The 16,690-nt window shown below is 38.6% G+C and overlaps 1 protein-coding gene across 5 annotated transcripts; it reads right to left on the reverse strand.

Moving 5' to 3' along the window:
- Positions 1 to 369: 369 nt before the first annotated feature.
- LOC137710746 (uncharacterized) lies at positions 370 to 6,739 on the reverse strand. 5 transcript variants are annotated; one of them, XM_068449865.1, is made up of 8 exons: positions 6,597 to 6,739; positions 6,087 to 6,150; positions 5,691 to 5,815; positions 4,777 to 4,896; positions 4,557 to 4,610; positions 2,742 to 2,905; positions 1,770 to 1,946; positions 370 to 671 (listed from the first exon to the last, which is right to left on the reverse strand). In XM_068449865.1, exons 3-8 carry the CDS (start codon positions 5,775 to 5,777, stop codon positions 461 to 463), a joined length of 813 nt encoding a protein of 270 aa, XP_068305966.1. In that variant the 5' UTR covers positions 5,778 to 5,815; positions 6,087 to 6,150; positions 6,597 to 6,739; the 3' UTR covers positions 370 to 460. The 5 variants fall into 5 exon arrangements, with proteins under 5 accessions (XP_068305966.1, XP_068305965.1, XP_068305964.1 ...); XM_068449864.1 differs by having other exon boundaries at positions 6,005 to 6,150; XM_068449863.1 differs by having other exon boundaries at positions 5,691 to 6,124.
- Positions 6,740 to 16,690: the final 9,951 nt, after the last annotated feature.

The following is a 16,690-nucleotide window of genomic DNA, read 5'->3' on the forward strand; positions in this document are numbered from 1 at the left end:
AGAAAAAGTTTAGGGGAACCCATCTCAGGGTCAGTCCTCTTTGGGGACAAACATTAGTCCCTTCTTTTTTATTTTTACAGATCCTCCTCCAAATATGATCGTCACCAAAGTGAATGATACTGGGTAGGACTCGAACTTAGGTCTTGCGGAACAATCCTCCTCCTTACCAACCCATCCAACAGTTGTTGGCATTTATAACTTAGGTCTTGATCTATTGTTCCTCCTTACCAACTCATCCAACTGTTGTTGGCATTTGTTTTTATTTCAATCTTTGAGGATTGGAATACTAAATTTCTGACGAAAGTAGACTCTTTTTTTGGGGGTGGGGTGTGGTTAGCAGACACAACATTCAGAAGGAAGATTCAAAGATGAGCAAAATGTTGGTAGTCTGTTATTATTGCAAATTAAGGAGAAGGGACACAAAGTTATATTAATTAATTACAATGCACATGTTAAGTGGTCATGTTTGGTTGTAAAATGTGGCAACCCAAGGGGCGAGTTGAGTGTTATGAGGTGTTCTTGGGTGGGTAGAGTAATAATCAGACCAATAACACGGTGAAACCCTCTCTGAAAACTTTCCATTACTATAGATACAAAATGGCAACCAATTTTCACCCCCATTCATTCTCCTCTTCCGTTCTCTTGGGTAAGCCAGTGGAGCCTGCACATACCTGCATTGCATCGATTTACAAACAAATGAATAACTAAAACAGACGGGAAAATGTGACAACTATGAGGGAAGAACTAATGGTCCAATACGAGGACGATTTGAAGGACTAAAGAAACTAAACAACGAGTTGGAGGACCAAAATGTAAATTGTGGACAAACTCAAGGACCATAAATCCAATTAAGCCATAAAGAACGGAATGGGTTCATCTCATCTCATCCATTAGCCATATGGCGAATGTGCAAGACATAATAGAATGTGTTGAATAATCATCTCACCATCTCATACTGGGTGTCATATATGCAAATGAAGCTACCATGTGCATTATAGCATCTAAAGCAGATCTCAAACCAATGTTGCTCATTTACTTTGGTGTAAATTTGTAGCCCTTGTTGCTCATTTCCTTCGTTTCATGTAATGTGGATAGCTGGTTTTTAAAAATTGTAAAGTGTATACGGCTTTTTGGTAGTTTGATGCAATTATTCTTGCAGCAGCATAATAAAATATGATAACATATGAAGGCAAAACATACAAAAGAACAATCCCACCAGAACACAAAGGATTAATGTGGTCCGGTTTGGAAGGTGAAGAGGGCTAGGAAATTCAACCAATAACCCAAAAGAGAATACACCCAAAGCAGTCTCTTGGAAAGAACAAACCCTAAACAAAATACAAGAAATTATCCAAGATTTTATGGTTTGGTCTCAAAAGCTCTTGTCCTTGACAAAAGAAGACAAACCTCATGTGCCCATTATATGAGGAATAGGAATCTTACAAGGCAAGAAACAAACAAAAATCCTTCAAGAGCAAGTAACAACCTTAGGGGATGTTTTGTGCGCCTCGCTAAGAGGGACTGGATAGGCTAGGACAACCATATAGACCTTATGTGGTACATGAGTTCTTATTTTAGGAAGGATTGTAGTGGCCCCGGCCCACCTAAAAAACCTCTTTACCCTTCTAAAATAACACCGTGTGAAAACATGGGACTAACTAAGAACTCTTCTCTCACGCTTCTCTCTCTTTCCTTTACTGGTAGTTGAGTTACCTAACAAATTACATGTGTGAAATCATTATACAGAAGTAACGGAGTTATGAATGTACCTGATACCATGAATGACAGAATCCCAACAGAAATGTGTATGACCAAACACATGACATGCAGAGGGACTTCCTTCAACCCCATGGATTGACCGTATACGGGCCTCAAGACAATCAGAACCAATAATCTTTGGAAGCTTTGGATAGAATAGCATCCTTTTCTCAGGACATAGCTCTTGCCTGGCGAGGATATGCAAGCAATTGTCATGCTAACTGAAGACTACAGACAGAATCCATAAACTGATTGACAAACGAAATTCAAGAGAAGGACGCAAGAACATGCAAAATAAATTTCAACCAAAAAAGGTAACAAAAGGTTTATTTGAAAATCGTTTGATATTATGCAAAAACTATCCATACCTAGCAAGTTCAAATCTCCAACAAAGTAACCAATTTTATTTCAGAGCCAATGTGGCTTTAGTAATTACAATGCCAGAAAACCCCACACATATATATGCCTCCCTAATGGTGTTGCTAGCACTTCAGTTTCATCTTCTTTTTTTTTATAACTATGGGCATTGGGTCTTCAACCCTAATAGTCCCGAAGTATGTATTGACTCTCCAATCCGAACTGGCCGGGAAAAACAATGACAGGTTGGGTGCACCTCCCCCCCCCCCCCCCCCCCCCCCCCCACAAAGTGTGTGAGCATCCATGGGGAATCAAACACGACCTACACTATTGTGCTCAGCATATCATCATCACTGCAAAATGCAATTTAATGTGGTATTTGAGTTGATTATGGGTTTTAATTTGTGTATTGATTTTAGGTTTCTAGCACTACGAGTAAGATTAAAAAAACTACTTGGATTTCGATAGTCTGATAAAAATCAAGAAATTCAATACAATTTTTTGCAATTAGTAACAGGCAACAATCAGCAAGATAGATGATCTTATAGGCATTTCAAAATATTTCAAGTAAGAAAGGAGCTGGTGAGACTTATTATTACGGAAGCATAAATTACTATTAACCTGACCTGGGAACAAAATGAGAGAATGAAATTATTTGGCTACATGTGTTTTGGATCTCCTTGATCAGACTCTGATGCTTTTCATTCATTGCATCAAAGTAGAGGGCAAGTGAGATATCTCCATTTGACAGCCCCTTGGACCACTTGCATGCTTTGAAGTCTTTACATGCCTAAGAATTGAAACAACAATACGTGCGTAAAAAATATCTGAATGTTTATCTGCTCAACTGCATTATAAAACAGCCATAACTGAAGCAATGTAAACTGATAAATTAAGCGCATGTAAGGAGCACAAATTAATGAGGAAGAAACAAAAAAAATCCATGAAAAGAAAGGAAAGGATAAAAAATAAAATTAAATAAAATTAAAATCCAAAGTGCTCCGTGAATGACATTATGATAACGATGTCAACTTGGTATGCTAATTAAGAATTTGTCTGTCACAGGAACCGAATAACATTGAGAACAGTAACAAGAATGAGAAAAGAGCAGAAAGTCTGTATTGCACTTCTGTACCTCGCTAACCCTACATTAGATTTGAGAGGAACAACACACTATTTAAATAATTTTTAATTTTGTTGAAGATAAACAAATTTTTGTTGCAAAGAAACAATAAAATACAAGAGTGGACAAGAAGTCCGCAAAAGCACAAACAAAACAGGATAAATAGCAACATCAACCCTTAGAAACTGTGAAAACAACACAAAACTAAATAATAGCAGCATTCCAGTAACGCATAATTTCTGAAAAAGACAAATCTCTAAATGCTGTAGTAATCGATGCCCACATAGATGACCATAACCGAACTTTATCCCAAAGATCCTCCCTTGTACTGACTTCATAGTCCTAAATCAGCTTGTTTCTTTCCATCCAAATGACCCAAAAAATAGCTGAAACTATAAGACCTTGATTTTCTTCCCTTTTCCTGATAATTTATGTTTCTCTACCATAAAAGAATAACAATCCCTGGGTAAAACCCAACTGATACCAAACTCCCTAAACAACTTCAGCAGATTTAAAGCCATCGGACAGTGAAGAAACAAATGATCAAGACTCTGAACTTTTCTTGCATAAAATGCACCAATCAGGTCGTAGACATGAACTAGGCTCCGTTTTTGGAGCATGTAACACGTGTTAACATTCCCACGAGCCACTAACCAAGCAAAACCTTCACTTTATTAGGAACTTTAGATTTCCAAACCAGGCCATAAGCCTGCGAAACCCTATCTACACAGTTTTTGGGAAGGAAATCGCAATAATATTTAACAAAGAAGCTTCTTGAAGCATCAAGTATCCAATGTCTTGCATCAACACTTGAAGGGTGAATGATAGCCTGATCCAAACTTGTCTAGAAAGATGACAACTCATCTAATTCCACATCACGCAAATTCCTTCGAAAGCCAAAGTCCCAATTCAAAGAATGCTCAGCAAAACTCGCCACACTAGGAATACTGTTGTCATGAGTCCTGAATAAGTTGAACAGCCTAGGAAATGAGAATTGTCAAGATATTTCACCCAGCCAAAGAATGAATAACCATCCTAAGCTTCCAGCATGGTAATAACCTCTGCTCTGTGAAACTTTGTTCGGATGACTATTTTTAAACTTCATGACATTACTAAGTTTTTTTTTTTTTTAATAAACAGTAGACTTATGCTCCAATCATCGAAATCCCTTCAGGTTTACATCAAAATACATAGTATCATAACAACAACAATTACAAAGCCTTTTCCCACTAAGTGGGTATCATAACAAGAACTGCAAAATCATGTTATTATAATAAAACTTCTTAAAAATTTTACTAGGCTAAAGAAAGTGAATCACCATCTCCAAAGACGGAATGTGGGTGCTGGTTATTTCCTCCTCCCTATCAAAGCTCTGCAAAAGAAGAAACTCCATTCATTTTTTGGTTAAGTTCTATTTTTTTATTTTTTATTTTTGTTATACTATATTAACTTAGTAAGCATATCTATTCTAAAGAAAATGCTGGATTGAGAGCGGAAAAATTGTACAAGATTATAATATATGTTACTAGACCAATTACCTCATGGTACCATGAGAACAAAGGAATGATTCCTAAGCCATCTAAAACCATCGGACTGGTCTCAACTCCAAGTCCTCTACACGCATCAAGCAATTTCTTTAATTTCTGATGAGAATCAAGCTGAAAAAACACAACCATAGCAGTCAGCTAATGATTCCACATATAAGGGAACCTTGCTGCATCATTCGAAGAAAACTGATTGAAAAAGAATTGGCAAGAATCACATTCCAAAGCAACTACAGCTATGCCTTCACTATCTGATATTATTCATATTCACATTTATAACAATCAAGGTGATCCATGTCTATAATATTAATCAGCAGGAATGCTGGCAGATAAAGAAAAAGAAAGTAAAGAGGTAATATTAAAAACATTTTTCTTTTACAACCAGCTTATCTACATATCTAGCTTGGCTTGTCAAGAGAAATTTTTTTTTTTTTTTTTCCTGTTTCATGGGTGAGAAGAAAGTTTTAACTCTCAGTATAGTCTGAGAGGAAACTGAATGCAGTCTCAGTGTGATTTCACAGTCCCTTTGTTTAATAGTTCAATAATGGAATCTCCCAGCCTGCAAGTAGATCTAGGCACATCTGGTTAAAGGTGTCTTCCGCTTGCTTAAAGGCATCCTCGCAAAGTCATCATCATAATTGCAATGAGCTGATTTCAAGTTTACGTTGGGCTAAGTTCAATCATAAAACCAAAATTATTGAAAGGTTGGGTTATTTTTATTCTCTAGTAACTGGCTGCAGATGAAACAAATGAGTTCTGCAGTGCATGTTGATAGATGCAAGTATGAGAAATATTATGAATGTGTGCAAATGTATATAACGTTACAAAAAATTAGATACTGCAAACTATCAGTTGGAGAATGCAGTGCATGAAAGATAAAGGCCTGGCAATTAAATAATGTTTCTCACATGAATTTCTCCCTCCTGACGGCACCAAAGGTCATGATTTCCAGGCACATACAAAACATGTTCAAATATATCCTTCAAGACAGACATTGTCACGATAAAGTTGTTGTATGTCTCAGCGACGTCACCTGCAACAATAAGAGTATCATTCTTGTATCTGACAGTTGGTAAGCACTTGACCCATTCCATGTTCTCAGAATAGTCAGTGTGCAAGTCAGAGAGCACAAACACACGTAACCCAACAGCATCTCCAAGAGCAGAAGGCAAAATCTGAGGCCTTCTAATACAACCTCTCCTTGTGTCTCTTGCATAGTTACCTAAAGCTATATGTTTTGAAATGTTGTTTGGATGACAGGCTTGTTGAGCAAAACTCAAGCAATAAGGGGCAATGCTCACTACCATGTGCGTAGTGAAAGGACGAACTGAAAGCTTTTGATCTGCAACGACACAATTGAAATTTACCCTGATTCAAATAATTCTCTGATCAGAAACATACAAAACCCACTTTTCAAGTTATGCATTAGCAATTTAGCATGGGTGTTAAATCTAAACAAATTGTCTAAACCTGACCGGTCCTTCTTCTAATTTTCGTTCCCCTTAATTTCGGGAATCAAAACCTTAAAAGTGGTCATCTGTGTTTTGATCTAAAATGCTCTGTGTTGAGCCTTGGAATGAAATTTACATATCAAACCTCAACCTGCTTAAACAGGTCCTGCATAATCAAAATTTTAAGCCGACCCACCACCAATCCAACAATCTAACCTCCGTCTGTTCAATCCCATCAAAAACTAATACTTAGATACTGACTTGAAACAATCCTGGAAATAAAATTACGATAGCAATTGAGCTATTTTTTGCATTTACATCAAATAAATAAATAAATACTTCAGGAATGGGAACCGTAAGTACCTGAACCTTTATGGGAATGCAAACGGACTGAATATGCAGTTTATCCCAGTGCCTATGCACGTCAAATAGGAACGGGACTACCCGGTTGTATCGGGTAAGTCAACCTGAGTATCAACTTCAGATTTTTTGGGAATGTTTTTCGTGTAAATTATAAAAAAGGCATTTAGCACCTATCACGTAACAAACTCATACTTTATCTTTTAAATTTTACAATGTTATGCATCAAGTTACGAATTTATTGTAATGTCACATCTGTTAGAACATAAACTAAGATTATGGCTTGATTCAAAACACTTTTAAAACATAAACTAAACAGATTCTAAGCACCAAGGAACAAGAAAGTAAAGGGGGGTTTTGATTTGACGAAAATTGAATTAACAAAACAAGTTAATAAACTAGGCAGATTGTATAAACGGATTTGAGAAACAAGATGATGGATGGATTAGTTAGAGGTCCATTCTCCACACATGACACATTTATATATGAATCGATTCTCCAATTGCTTTTCATTAATTATGATGCTCAACACCCCAAGTTAATCGTGATTTACTAATTAACTCTCAAAATTTCCTTATGTTATTGAATTGGATGATGCATGTGACAATTCAAATCATTCTCCAATGGTTCTCAACATGAATGCATAGAAGAGATACAATGAGAGATCATTATGCTCTAAGAAAATTATAAGTGTTGACGAGGCAATTGTAACTATGAATGCATGATACTCTTGCCAAGAATTCAATTAACGCGGTTGTGACTAGCAACCTTCACTACTCATGTTTATAAACTTGTGACGATTAGGTGAAACTCGTTTATAAACTAGCATCGAGTTTATGCATGAAGATTAAGTATGCATCCCTAATCAACATACAAAAACAAGTTTTTAATAAACATGATAATTGAATTGCAATCACAACTTAACAAATCACAATTGGAAGAAATCAATTCATATTTCAAACATGTTCATGGCTTCAAACTTTCCCCTAACTAATTAGGGGTTTAGTCACTCATGATTACAACAAACTTAGAGAGTAATAACAAAGTAAACATTGAAATCAAGGAAAGGAAGTACACCTAAAAATTCCAACAACTCAAACTTGAATTGTATGAACGGTTCGGCCTCTTCTCCTCCTCTTTGTTGTTGCGGCACAAGGGGTTTTGGTGAGTTTTGGGGGTTATGGATGATGTAGAATGATGTGTTTAGGGTAGGGATGGATGTAGGGGAAGGCAAGGAGTGTTTTTGGGCAGAAAATATGAAGAATGGTGAAATATGGCTGTGTTAGAGAGAGAGAATGAATTTCTGGCGTGAATGAATGTTCCCCCCAAGTGCCTTGCTGCAAAGCCTTATTTATAGGGCTAGGAAAGGTAGGAGACAAGGTAGGAGACAAGGTAGGACGGCTAGGAGACAAGGTAGGACGGCTAGGAGACAAGGTAGGACGGCTAGGACAAGGTAGGACGGCTAGGAGACAAGGTAGGACGGCTAGGAGACAAGGTAGGAATTAGGCACCATGTGTGAATAGATAAAGCCTTCTAGAAATAAGGTTTTTAGGCCCCCTTGCAGCTCCCTAACTGAATTCAAGCCTTCAAATTCGTCCATCCTCATGCCTCCATGCTTGCACTATCCAATGTTGGCCCAAAAATGCTCTAGAATGCTCCAAAATGCACATTTTTGCTTCCTTAGCCATATGAACCTAGAAACACACGAAAATGGCATAAAGGACTAAAATAACTAAAGAAACACAACGTAAATGCATGAGAACAAGCCAATTAAGTCGCATAAATATGCTCCTATCAAATTCCCCCACACTTAGCTTTTGCTAGTCCTCGAGCAAAACAAAACGAAAGAAACTAAAAACAAACCAAAACACATTCTAAACCTTCCAACATGTATCTCAGGGATTTCAAACGAATATGACACAATATAGAACATCATTCCCACGACATTTAGCTTACTTTACACTTCAACAAACACTTAATCATAGTTACCACTTATTATTTCACATTTAATCAATTAAAACAACATTTTGAATGTAGTAACATGCCTTAGAGAATTCCCTCAATTCCTTACTAGAATGCACTCAATTTTCACACAGATTTTCTAACTCCACACCCTACACTAGGTATATGTGAGGAGATTGATGAAAATATGAATTCTAACACTCACATATGTTATATCAAAGAAAGCATTTTTTGGATTTATGACAATGACATGAATATGATCTCATGAATGGAATGCTACTACTTAGAATGAGAACTAGTGATTCCATATGCTCATACCAAATTCAAACTCCACAAATTGAACACATAACATCAAGATAGAAGTTGAGGGTTGTAACGGGGCTAAGGGTAATGGTTTAACAAAGAAAGGTAAAGTAAAACAAAGGTTCTTAAAGTAATAGGAAGCAAAGTAATGAAATTGACACTTAAACTCACTTTTAATGGCAGAAATCAACTTTTAAACACAAGGGAAGATTCATGCAACAACTAGGGTCAAATTCACTCTTTTGGACCCTTCCTTCAATAACCAATACTTGTGAGATCATTCTCACTTATTTTTCAACTTTTTTTCTTTCTTTTCAACACTTTTCTATTTTCTTTTTTTATTTTTCCACGAATTTTTTTCTTTTTTCTTTATTTCATTCTTTGGCCGTGCCCTATTATCTTCCCCCACACTTATTTTCTGCAATATATTGATCAAAAGGAGTTCATTCTAAGTCATGCTTCACTATCCTTTAAGAACAAGGGTATGGAAAGTCCTAATCTAGGCTAGGTGAGGATAATGTGGTTAACAAAGAAAATAAGCTTGAAAAGGCTCAAAAGGTGTAATCCTACAATACATGTGAAAAGGGATAGGCTTTTTGGCTTTGGCTTGACTAACAACTTCATCTTATTGTATGTTATGCAATCAATATCATGCTTTGAATGAATTGGGCATGAGTTCTAGTATTTGGAACTACAATGAAATGCATTCCAAGTAGCAACCAAGCAAAGAATGATGAGATCATGCAACGACTTTAGAAAACAAGAAATCACAGATTTATACTCTCCAAAGAACGTTATAGGCTCAAGTCTCACAAGGATGTAGCTTTAGTTTAAGTTCCTTCGTTCAAGCATGTTACAAAAACAGATTTTCTCTTTGTAATATGTGAATTCATAAGCTATAACCATAACCAAGCATAAACCAAAGCATAAATCAACTTCCAGCCATGTTTACAACATTATTTAATAGTCATGTAATTTAAAACCAAATCCTCATCATTGTGTTGGAAGGTGACCTAAGACCCAAACAAACACACAAAAACAACTTTAAAACAACTCTTTTTGGGGTTTTTCAAAACTCTTTTGCAATTTTTTTTTTTTTTTGTAAATTTTCGGATTTTCTGATCCAAACACATAAAAACACTTCAAAACACACTAAAAACACTTAAAAACAGTGAGAAACAACATTATAAGTGATAGGTGATAAAATCCCACGAAAATCATGTAAAATCATACAAAAACACTTGTTTACCCCCCCACACTTAAATCAAACATTGTCCTCAATGTTTCAAGCATAGACTCACACAATTAACAAACAAACAAACAAAACAACAACTAAACAACCTAACATGGCAGAAACGAAATAGCAACAAAGAGAAGAGTTTAGGAACGCAAATCTGGAATTGGAGTGCTTTCTAGGTCTTCCTTTGTTGAATGCATGGGTTGCGTCCCAAGTAGCGCTTGCTTTAACGTCGTACAGCCGGACGAAGAACCCAATCACTCCAGATTGGAGCCCACGGCACCCAAGGGAAGCTCTTCCACAACATGCTCCACAAAGTTCTCATAGTATGGCTTTAATCTATGTCCGTTCACCTTGAACTCGTGGCCACTTTTTAAGCTTTGGACTTGGACTGCACCAGGAGGAAAAACATTAGTAACAACAAGAGGTCCAATCCATTTAGAACGTAACTTACCAGGGAATAACCGAAGTCTTGAATCAAAAAGCAACACTTTCTGCCCCTTGGAGAATGTTTTGGTACGAAGCATCTTATCATGATAAGCCTTCGTCTTGTCCTTGTAGATGCGAGCATTCTCGTAAGCCTCGTTCCTAATCTCCTCAAGTTCATCTAATTGGAGCTTCGTATGAACTCCAGCAGCGTCTATGTCCAAATTGAAGGTTTTCACAGCCCAATGTGCCTTGTGCTCTAACTCAACGGGCAAATGACATGGCTTACCATATATAAGCCGAAAAGGTGACATGCCAAGGGGAGTTTTGTAAGCCGTACGATAGGCCCACAATGCATCGTCCAAGCGCAAACTCCAATCTCTTCTTGAGGGTCCCACGGTTTTCTCTAGGACTTGTTTGATCTCCCTATTTGAAACCTCCGCTTGCCCATTAGTTTGAGGGTGATAAGGTGTGGAAACCTTATGAGTAACGTTGTACTTCTTGAGCAAAGCTTCAATGGTGCGGTTACGAAAGTGAGAACCCCCATCACTAATTAAAACTCGTGGCATCCCAAACCTAGCAAAAATATTAGATTTCACAAAATCTGCAACAACCTTAGAATCGTTAGTACGGGTGGCTTTGGCTTCCACCCATTCGGAAACATAATCGACAGCTAGCAAGATATAAGTGAAACCAAAAGATAGAGGGAAGGGGCCCATGAAATCAATACCCCAAACATCAAAAATTTCCACAAAGGAGAGAGATTGTTGCGGCATTTGGTCCTTAGGCCCTATGTTACCTGTTCTTTGACACTTATCGCATGTTAAACAAAACATTTTAGCATCTTTAAAGAGATTAGGCCAATAAAATCCAGATTGTAACACCTTTAGGGCTGTCCTTTGGGTGCCAAAATGTCCCCCACATGCATAAGTATGGCAGAATGTAAGAATGGAATTAAATTCAGATTCGGGCACACATCTACGCACAATCTGATCTGGGCAGAATTTCCTTAAATATGGATCATCCCAAACATAAAAACGTGCATCATGAACAAGTTTATCACGTTGGAACTTGTTTAGGGTACTAGGAACTTGCTTAGACACCAAGAAATTGACCAAATCGGCATACCAAGGGGTTCTTACCTCAATGGACAGAAGTTGCTCATCCGGAAACGTTTCTAAAATGGGGGTGGACTCTTCCTCACGCACCATTCTACTTAGGTGGTCAGCCACCACGTTTTCACACCCTTTCTTGTCTCGGATTTCAAGATCGAACTCTTGAAGTAGGAGCATCCAACGAATGAGTCTTGGCTTAGCCTCCTTTTTGGTGAAAAGATACTTCAAGGCTGCATGGTCAGTGAAAACAATTACTTTAGTACCAAGAAAATATGATCTAAACTTATCTAATGCAAATACAATAGCCAAGAGTTCTTTTTCGGTTGTGGAATAATTAAGTTGAGCATCATTCAACGTCCGTGAGGCGTAGTAGATGACATGCGGCCTCTTGTCCTTTCTTTGTCCTACAAGTGCTCCTAAAGCATAGTCGGACGCATCACACATGAGCTCGAAAGGTAGGCTCCAATCCGGCGGAACAATGATGGGTGCCGTGGTCAACAACTCCTTAAGTAGGTTGAATGATGCCGTGCACTCCTTGGTGAATTCAAACGTCACGTCTTTTTGTAGGAGACGGCATAGTGGTTGTGCAATCTTAGAAAAATCCTTGATAAATCGCCTATAGAATCCTGCATGGCCAAGAAAAGAACGGACCTCTCTAACCGAAGTAGGAGAGGGTAAGTGACGTACAAGATCTATTTTAGACTTATCAACTTCAATTCCTTTTTCAGAGATGATATGACCCAAAACTATACCTTGTTTAACCATAAAATGACATTTTTCCCAATTCAAAACAAGGTTAGTTTCCATGCATCTTTTCAAGATTAAAGTGAGATTATGCAAACAAGCATCAAATGAGTCTCCAAACACACTAAAATCGTCCATAAATACTTCAATTATCTTTTCAACATAATCAGAGAAGATACTTACCATGCATCGTTGGAAAGTGGCCGGTGCATTGCATAAACCAAATGGCATACGACGATATGCAAAAGTACCAAATGGACAAGTAAATGTGGTCTTTTCTTGATCATCCGGCGCTATGACAATTTGATTATATCCCGAATAACCATCAAGAAAGCAATAAAAAGAATGACCGGCTAACCTTTCAAGCATTTGATCGATGAATGGCAAAAGGAAGTGATCTTTCCTTGTTGCCGCATTTAGTTTCCTATAGTCAATGCACACCCTCCAACCGGTTTGAATGCGTGTAGGCACAAGTTCATCTTCTTCATTTTTCACCACTGTGACTCCGGACTTCTTGGGAACCACTTGGACCGGTGAAACCCAACAACTATCCGAGATGGGATATATGACGCCACAATCAAGCAATTTGATGATTTCCTTCTTCACTACTTCCATCATTGGTGGGTTGAGTCGACGTTGGGCTTCCCTTGATGGTTTGGCGCCTTCTTCCATGAGAATTCGATGCATGCACATGGTAGGACTTATACCCTTGATGTCGGCCAAAGTCCACCCTATAGCCGTCTTGTGCTCTTTGAGAACCCTCACCAACTTCTCCTCCTCTTGTGCCGTGAGTGATGAAGCTATAATGACGGGCAATGTGTCTTGCTCGCCCAAAAACACATACTTCAAGTGATTTGGCAACGGTTTGAGCTCAAGTGTAGGTGGTTGTTCTATAGAAGGAAGCAACTTATTAGTCGAAATTGGAATTGAAATTGGACTAGGGGACTTACCTTGGAGCCGTGGCAATGACTCTAGGGCTGCCACGGTCTCAATTACATCTTCATCAAAGGCCACGGCATGGGTGTTCAATTGTGTGCCGTGGTTTGTTATGGTGACATCCATGTGATCCTTCATTTCTATGCCATTTGTAATGACCGTTTCAAGTGCATCGCCATGTAATTGATCAAGGTGTGCCTGCGCCCAAGAATCAAGAATATCAATAGAGAAACATGAGTGATCATCATTAGGAAATCTCATAGTTTCAGAAATATTAAAATCAATCACTTCCCTATCGAATTCCATTGTTAAAGTGCCTTTAAACACGTCTATCTTAGTTCGGGCCGTCTTCATGAATGGCCTCCCAAGAAGAATCGGCAAGGATGGAGCATGGGTGGTTTCCTCCATTTCAAGGACATAGAAATCCGCCGGGAAGATCAAATTATTCACCTGCACTAAGACATCTTCCAATACGCCCTTTGGATAGGCATTAGATCTATCGGCCAACTGAATAATCACACCATCATTTTTCAATTCACCAAGGTTCATTGAAGCATAAATAGAGTATGGCATGACGTTAATTGAAGCTCCTAAATCTAACATAGCATGTTCGAACTTAGTTTGACCAATAATACAAGGGATTGTAAAGCTACCTGGATCTTTGCACTTTGGTGGTAACTTTCTTTGTAAAACAGCAGAAACGTTCTCACTTACCCTTACTACCTCTTTATGTGACGCCCTCTTCCTTGTAGTGCACAATTCCTTCAAGAAATTAGCGTATTTGGGCACTTGCTTTATGGCATCTAGGAGCGGGATATTGACTTGAACTTTCCTAAACGTCTCAAGAATGTCCTTCTCATGCTCCTCCTTCTTTGTTTGCCTAAACCTGCCAGGAAAGGGCACGTTTAGTGGAATAGAACTTGACAAAGTCGAATTTGGACTTACCTTAGGCGTGTTGGACAGTTTTGGCACAATAGGGGGCTGCGGCAAAGTTTCTTTCACCCTTGCCGTGGCCTTCTTTGCTTGTTCCTCCTCTTCTTGCAGCAACATGTCCTCTTCTTGACTTGTTTTGGACGGCTTTGGGGTGGTTCCGACCTCCTTACCACTTCTCAACATGATTGCCTTGGCAGATTCGAACCCTCACTTTGGATTGACAATGGTTGAGCTAGGGAGCTTGCCTTTGTCTCGGAATTGTCCTACAAACTCCGCAATCTGCCCAATTTGTTTCTCCAAGTGATCCACCCTTTTGTCTTGGTTTTGCATGGCTTTGGTTTGATTCTCTTGCCCCTGAGACAAATTGGTAAGTAACTTAAGAAGTGTTTCATTGTCCAACGACGTACCTTGATTGTTTTGGGCAGGTTGTGCTTGGTTTGAATTGGGGCTGAATGGCTTGGTATAGAACCCCGGGGGTTGTTGTCTAAAGCCTCTTTGTTGTTGAGGTTGTTGAGGCTCCCTTCACTTGAAGTTTGGATGGTCTTTCCAACCTGGATTGTATGTGTTGGAATATGGATCATTCCTTGGTTGATTGTGGCTCGGAAATCCAATGGCATTTGCACTCTCCCATCCCCCATTCTCAATCAATTGAGGGCATCTTTCCGAAGGGTGTCCTTGGATAGAACATACACCACATACAATCGGTCATTGTATCTTCATTCCTTCGGCCATCTGAGACATAATAGAAGTAAGATTAGCTAACTGAGATTGAATATCGGATTGAGAACTTACCTCATTCAAGTGTTGCCGTGGGGGGTCCCTTTGCCCAAGTCCTTCATATTGTTGTGCATTTAGAGCACGGTTTGCAATTAGGGTCTTGGCTGCCATAGGAGTTTTGTCCACCAATGCACCTCCCGCCGAAGCATCGAGCATTTGCCTTTCAATGGGAAGAAGGCCCTCATAGAAATATTGAAGGAGAAGCTCCTCCTTCATTTGATGTTGAGGACATGATGCAACAAGGGCTTTAAAACGCTCGTAGTATGCCGGAAAAGATTCTCCTTGACTTTGTTGGATTCCGCTAATTTTCTTCCTCAAGAGAATGACTCTTGAAGTAGGGAAGAACTTCTCCAAGAACGCTCTCTTCATGCTCTCCCAAGAAGTAACGGTCCCGAGTGCCAATTCATAAAGCCAATCCTTAGCCTTTTCCACAAGAGAGAATGGAAAAGCTTTCATCATTAGAATGCTCCCATCGACATTTATGGGTGTCATGCTCGAACAAACAACCTCGAACTCCTTGAGATGTTTGTTGGGATCTTCCATGGAAAGCCCATGGTATTTCGGAATGTGGTGCAACAAGCTTGACTTCAACTCGAATTCATTGGTCTTGCCTTGGGCAGCCGCGGGGTATTGAATGCATAATGGTGCGGCATTGGCCAACCCCGAGGCCGAAAGCTCTTTAATGGTCCGATTGTCCGCTGCCATAACTTCTTCTTCCACACTTTCAAACTCAGATTCGGCCTCTGAACTTGAACTAGGTTCACTAGGTTCGGGATGCCTCCTCTTTCTTCTCAAATCACGTTCAAAATCGTCGTTAAAGTCCAAGATATGTGCATGCACAGTTTGAGAACTCCGCGTCATGCACTAGTACCTAAACAAAACAAAATAAGAAACTAGGTAAATTACACTAAAAACATACGGCAAAAACACAAGGGATTAGCAATTTTGCTAATCCCCGGCAACGGCGCCAAAATTTGATGCGAAAATAGTTAAGCACACAAATTAACCCTCTTGTTGTCAAATTGTAGTAAGGATGCAAGTAGGGATAGTTCTAGACCGGGGATTAGGAGGGCTTGCTAAAACCTCTAAATTGACTCAAAAACATAAAAACAAAGTTAAAAACGTTCACAAAGACTCAAAGGACTCAAAACAAGTTCAAAAGACTCAAAACTGCCTAAAAGCACTAACTAGGCAGTTTCTGACCTTAAACCCAATGTTGGACGAATTTACTTATGGCTTGATTCAAAACACTTTTAAAACATAAACTAAACAGATTCTAAGCACCAAGGAACAAGAAAGTAAATGGGGGTTTTGATTTGACGAAAATTGAATTAACAAAACAAGTTAATAAACTAGGCAGATTGTATAAACGGATTTGAGAAACAAGATGATGGATGGATTAGTTAGAGGTCCATTCTCCACACATGACACATTTATATATGAATCGATTCTCCAATTGCTTTTCATTAACTATGATGCTCAACACCCCAAGTTAATCGTGATGCACTAATTAACTCTCAAATTTTCCTTATGTTATTGAATTGGATGATGCATGTGACAATTCAAATCATTCTCCAATGGTTCTCAACATGAATGCATAGAAGAGATACAATGAGAGGTCATTATGCTCTAAGAAAATTATAAGTGTTGACGAGGCAATTGTA

This window comes from Pyrus communis, chromosome 12, assembly GCF_963583255.1.
Source record: "Pyrus communis chromosome 12, drPyrComm1.1, whole genome shotgun sequence".
Taxonomy (NCBI): domain Eukaryota; kingdom Viridiplantae; phylum Streptophyta; class Magnoliopsida; order Rosales; family Rosaceae; genus Pyrus; species Pyrus communis.

Coding starts and splice junctions, on each gene's coding strand:
- LOC137710746 (XM_068449863.1), bottom strand. CDS start 6,089: ATGGTAGTGAGCATTGCCCCTTATTGCTTGAGTTTTGCTCAACAAGCC. Junction 4,897..5,690: donor GTCAGGAGGGAGAAATTCAT/GTGAGAAACATT, acceptor GTGTTTTTTCAG/CTTGATTCTCATCAGAAATT. Junction 4,611..4,776: donor TGTTCTCATGGTACCATGAG/GTAATTGGTCTA, acceptor CTTCTTTTGCAG/AGCTTTGATAGGGAGGAGGA.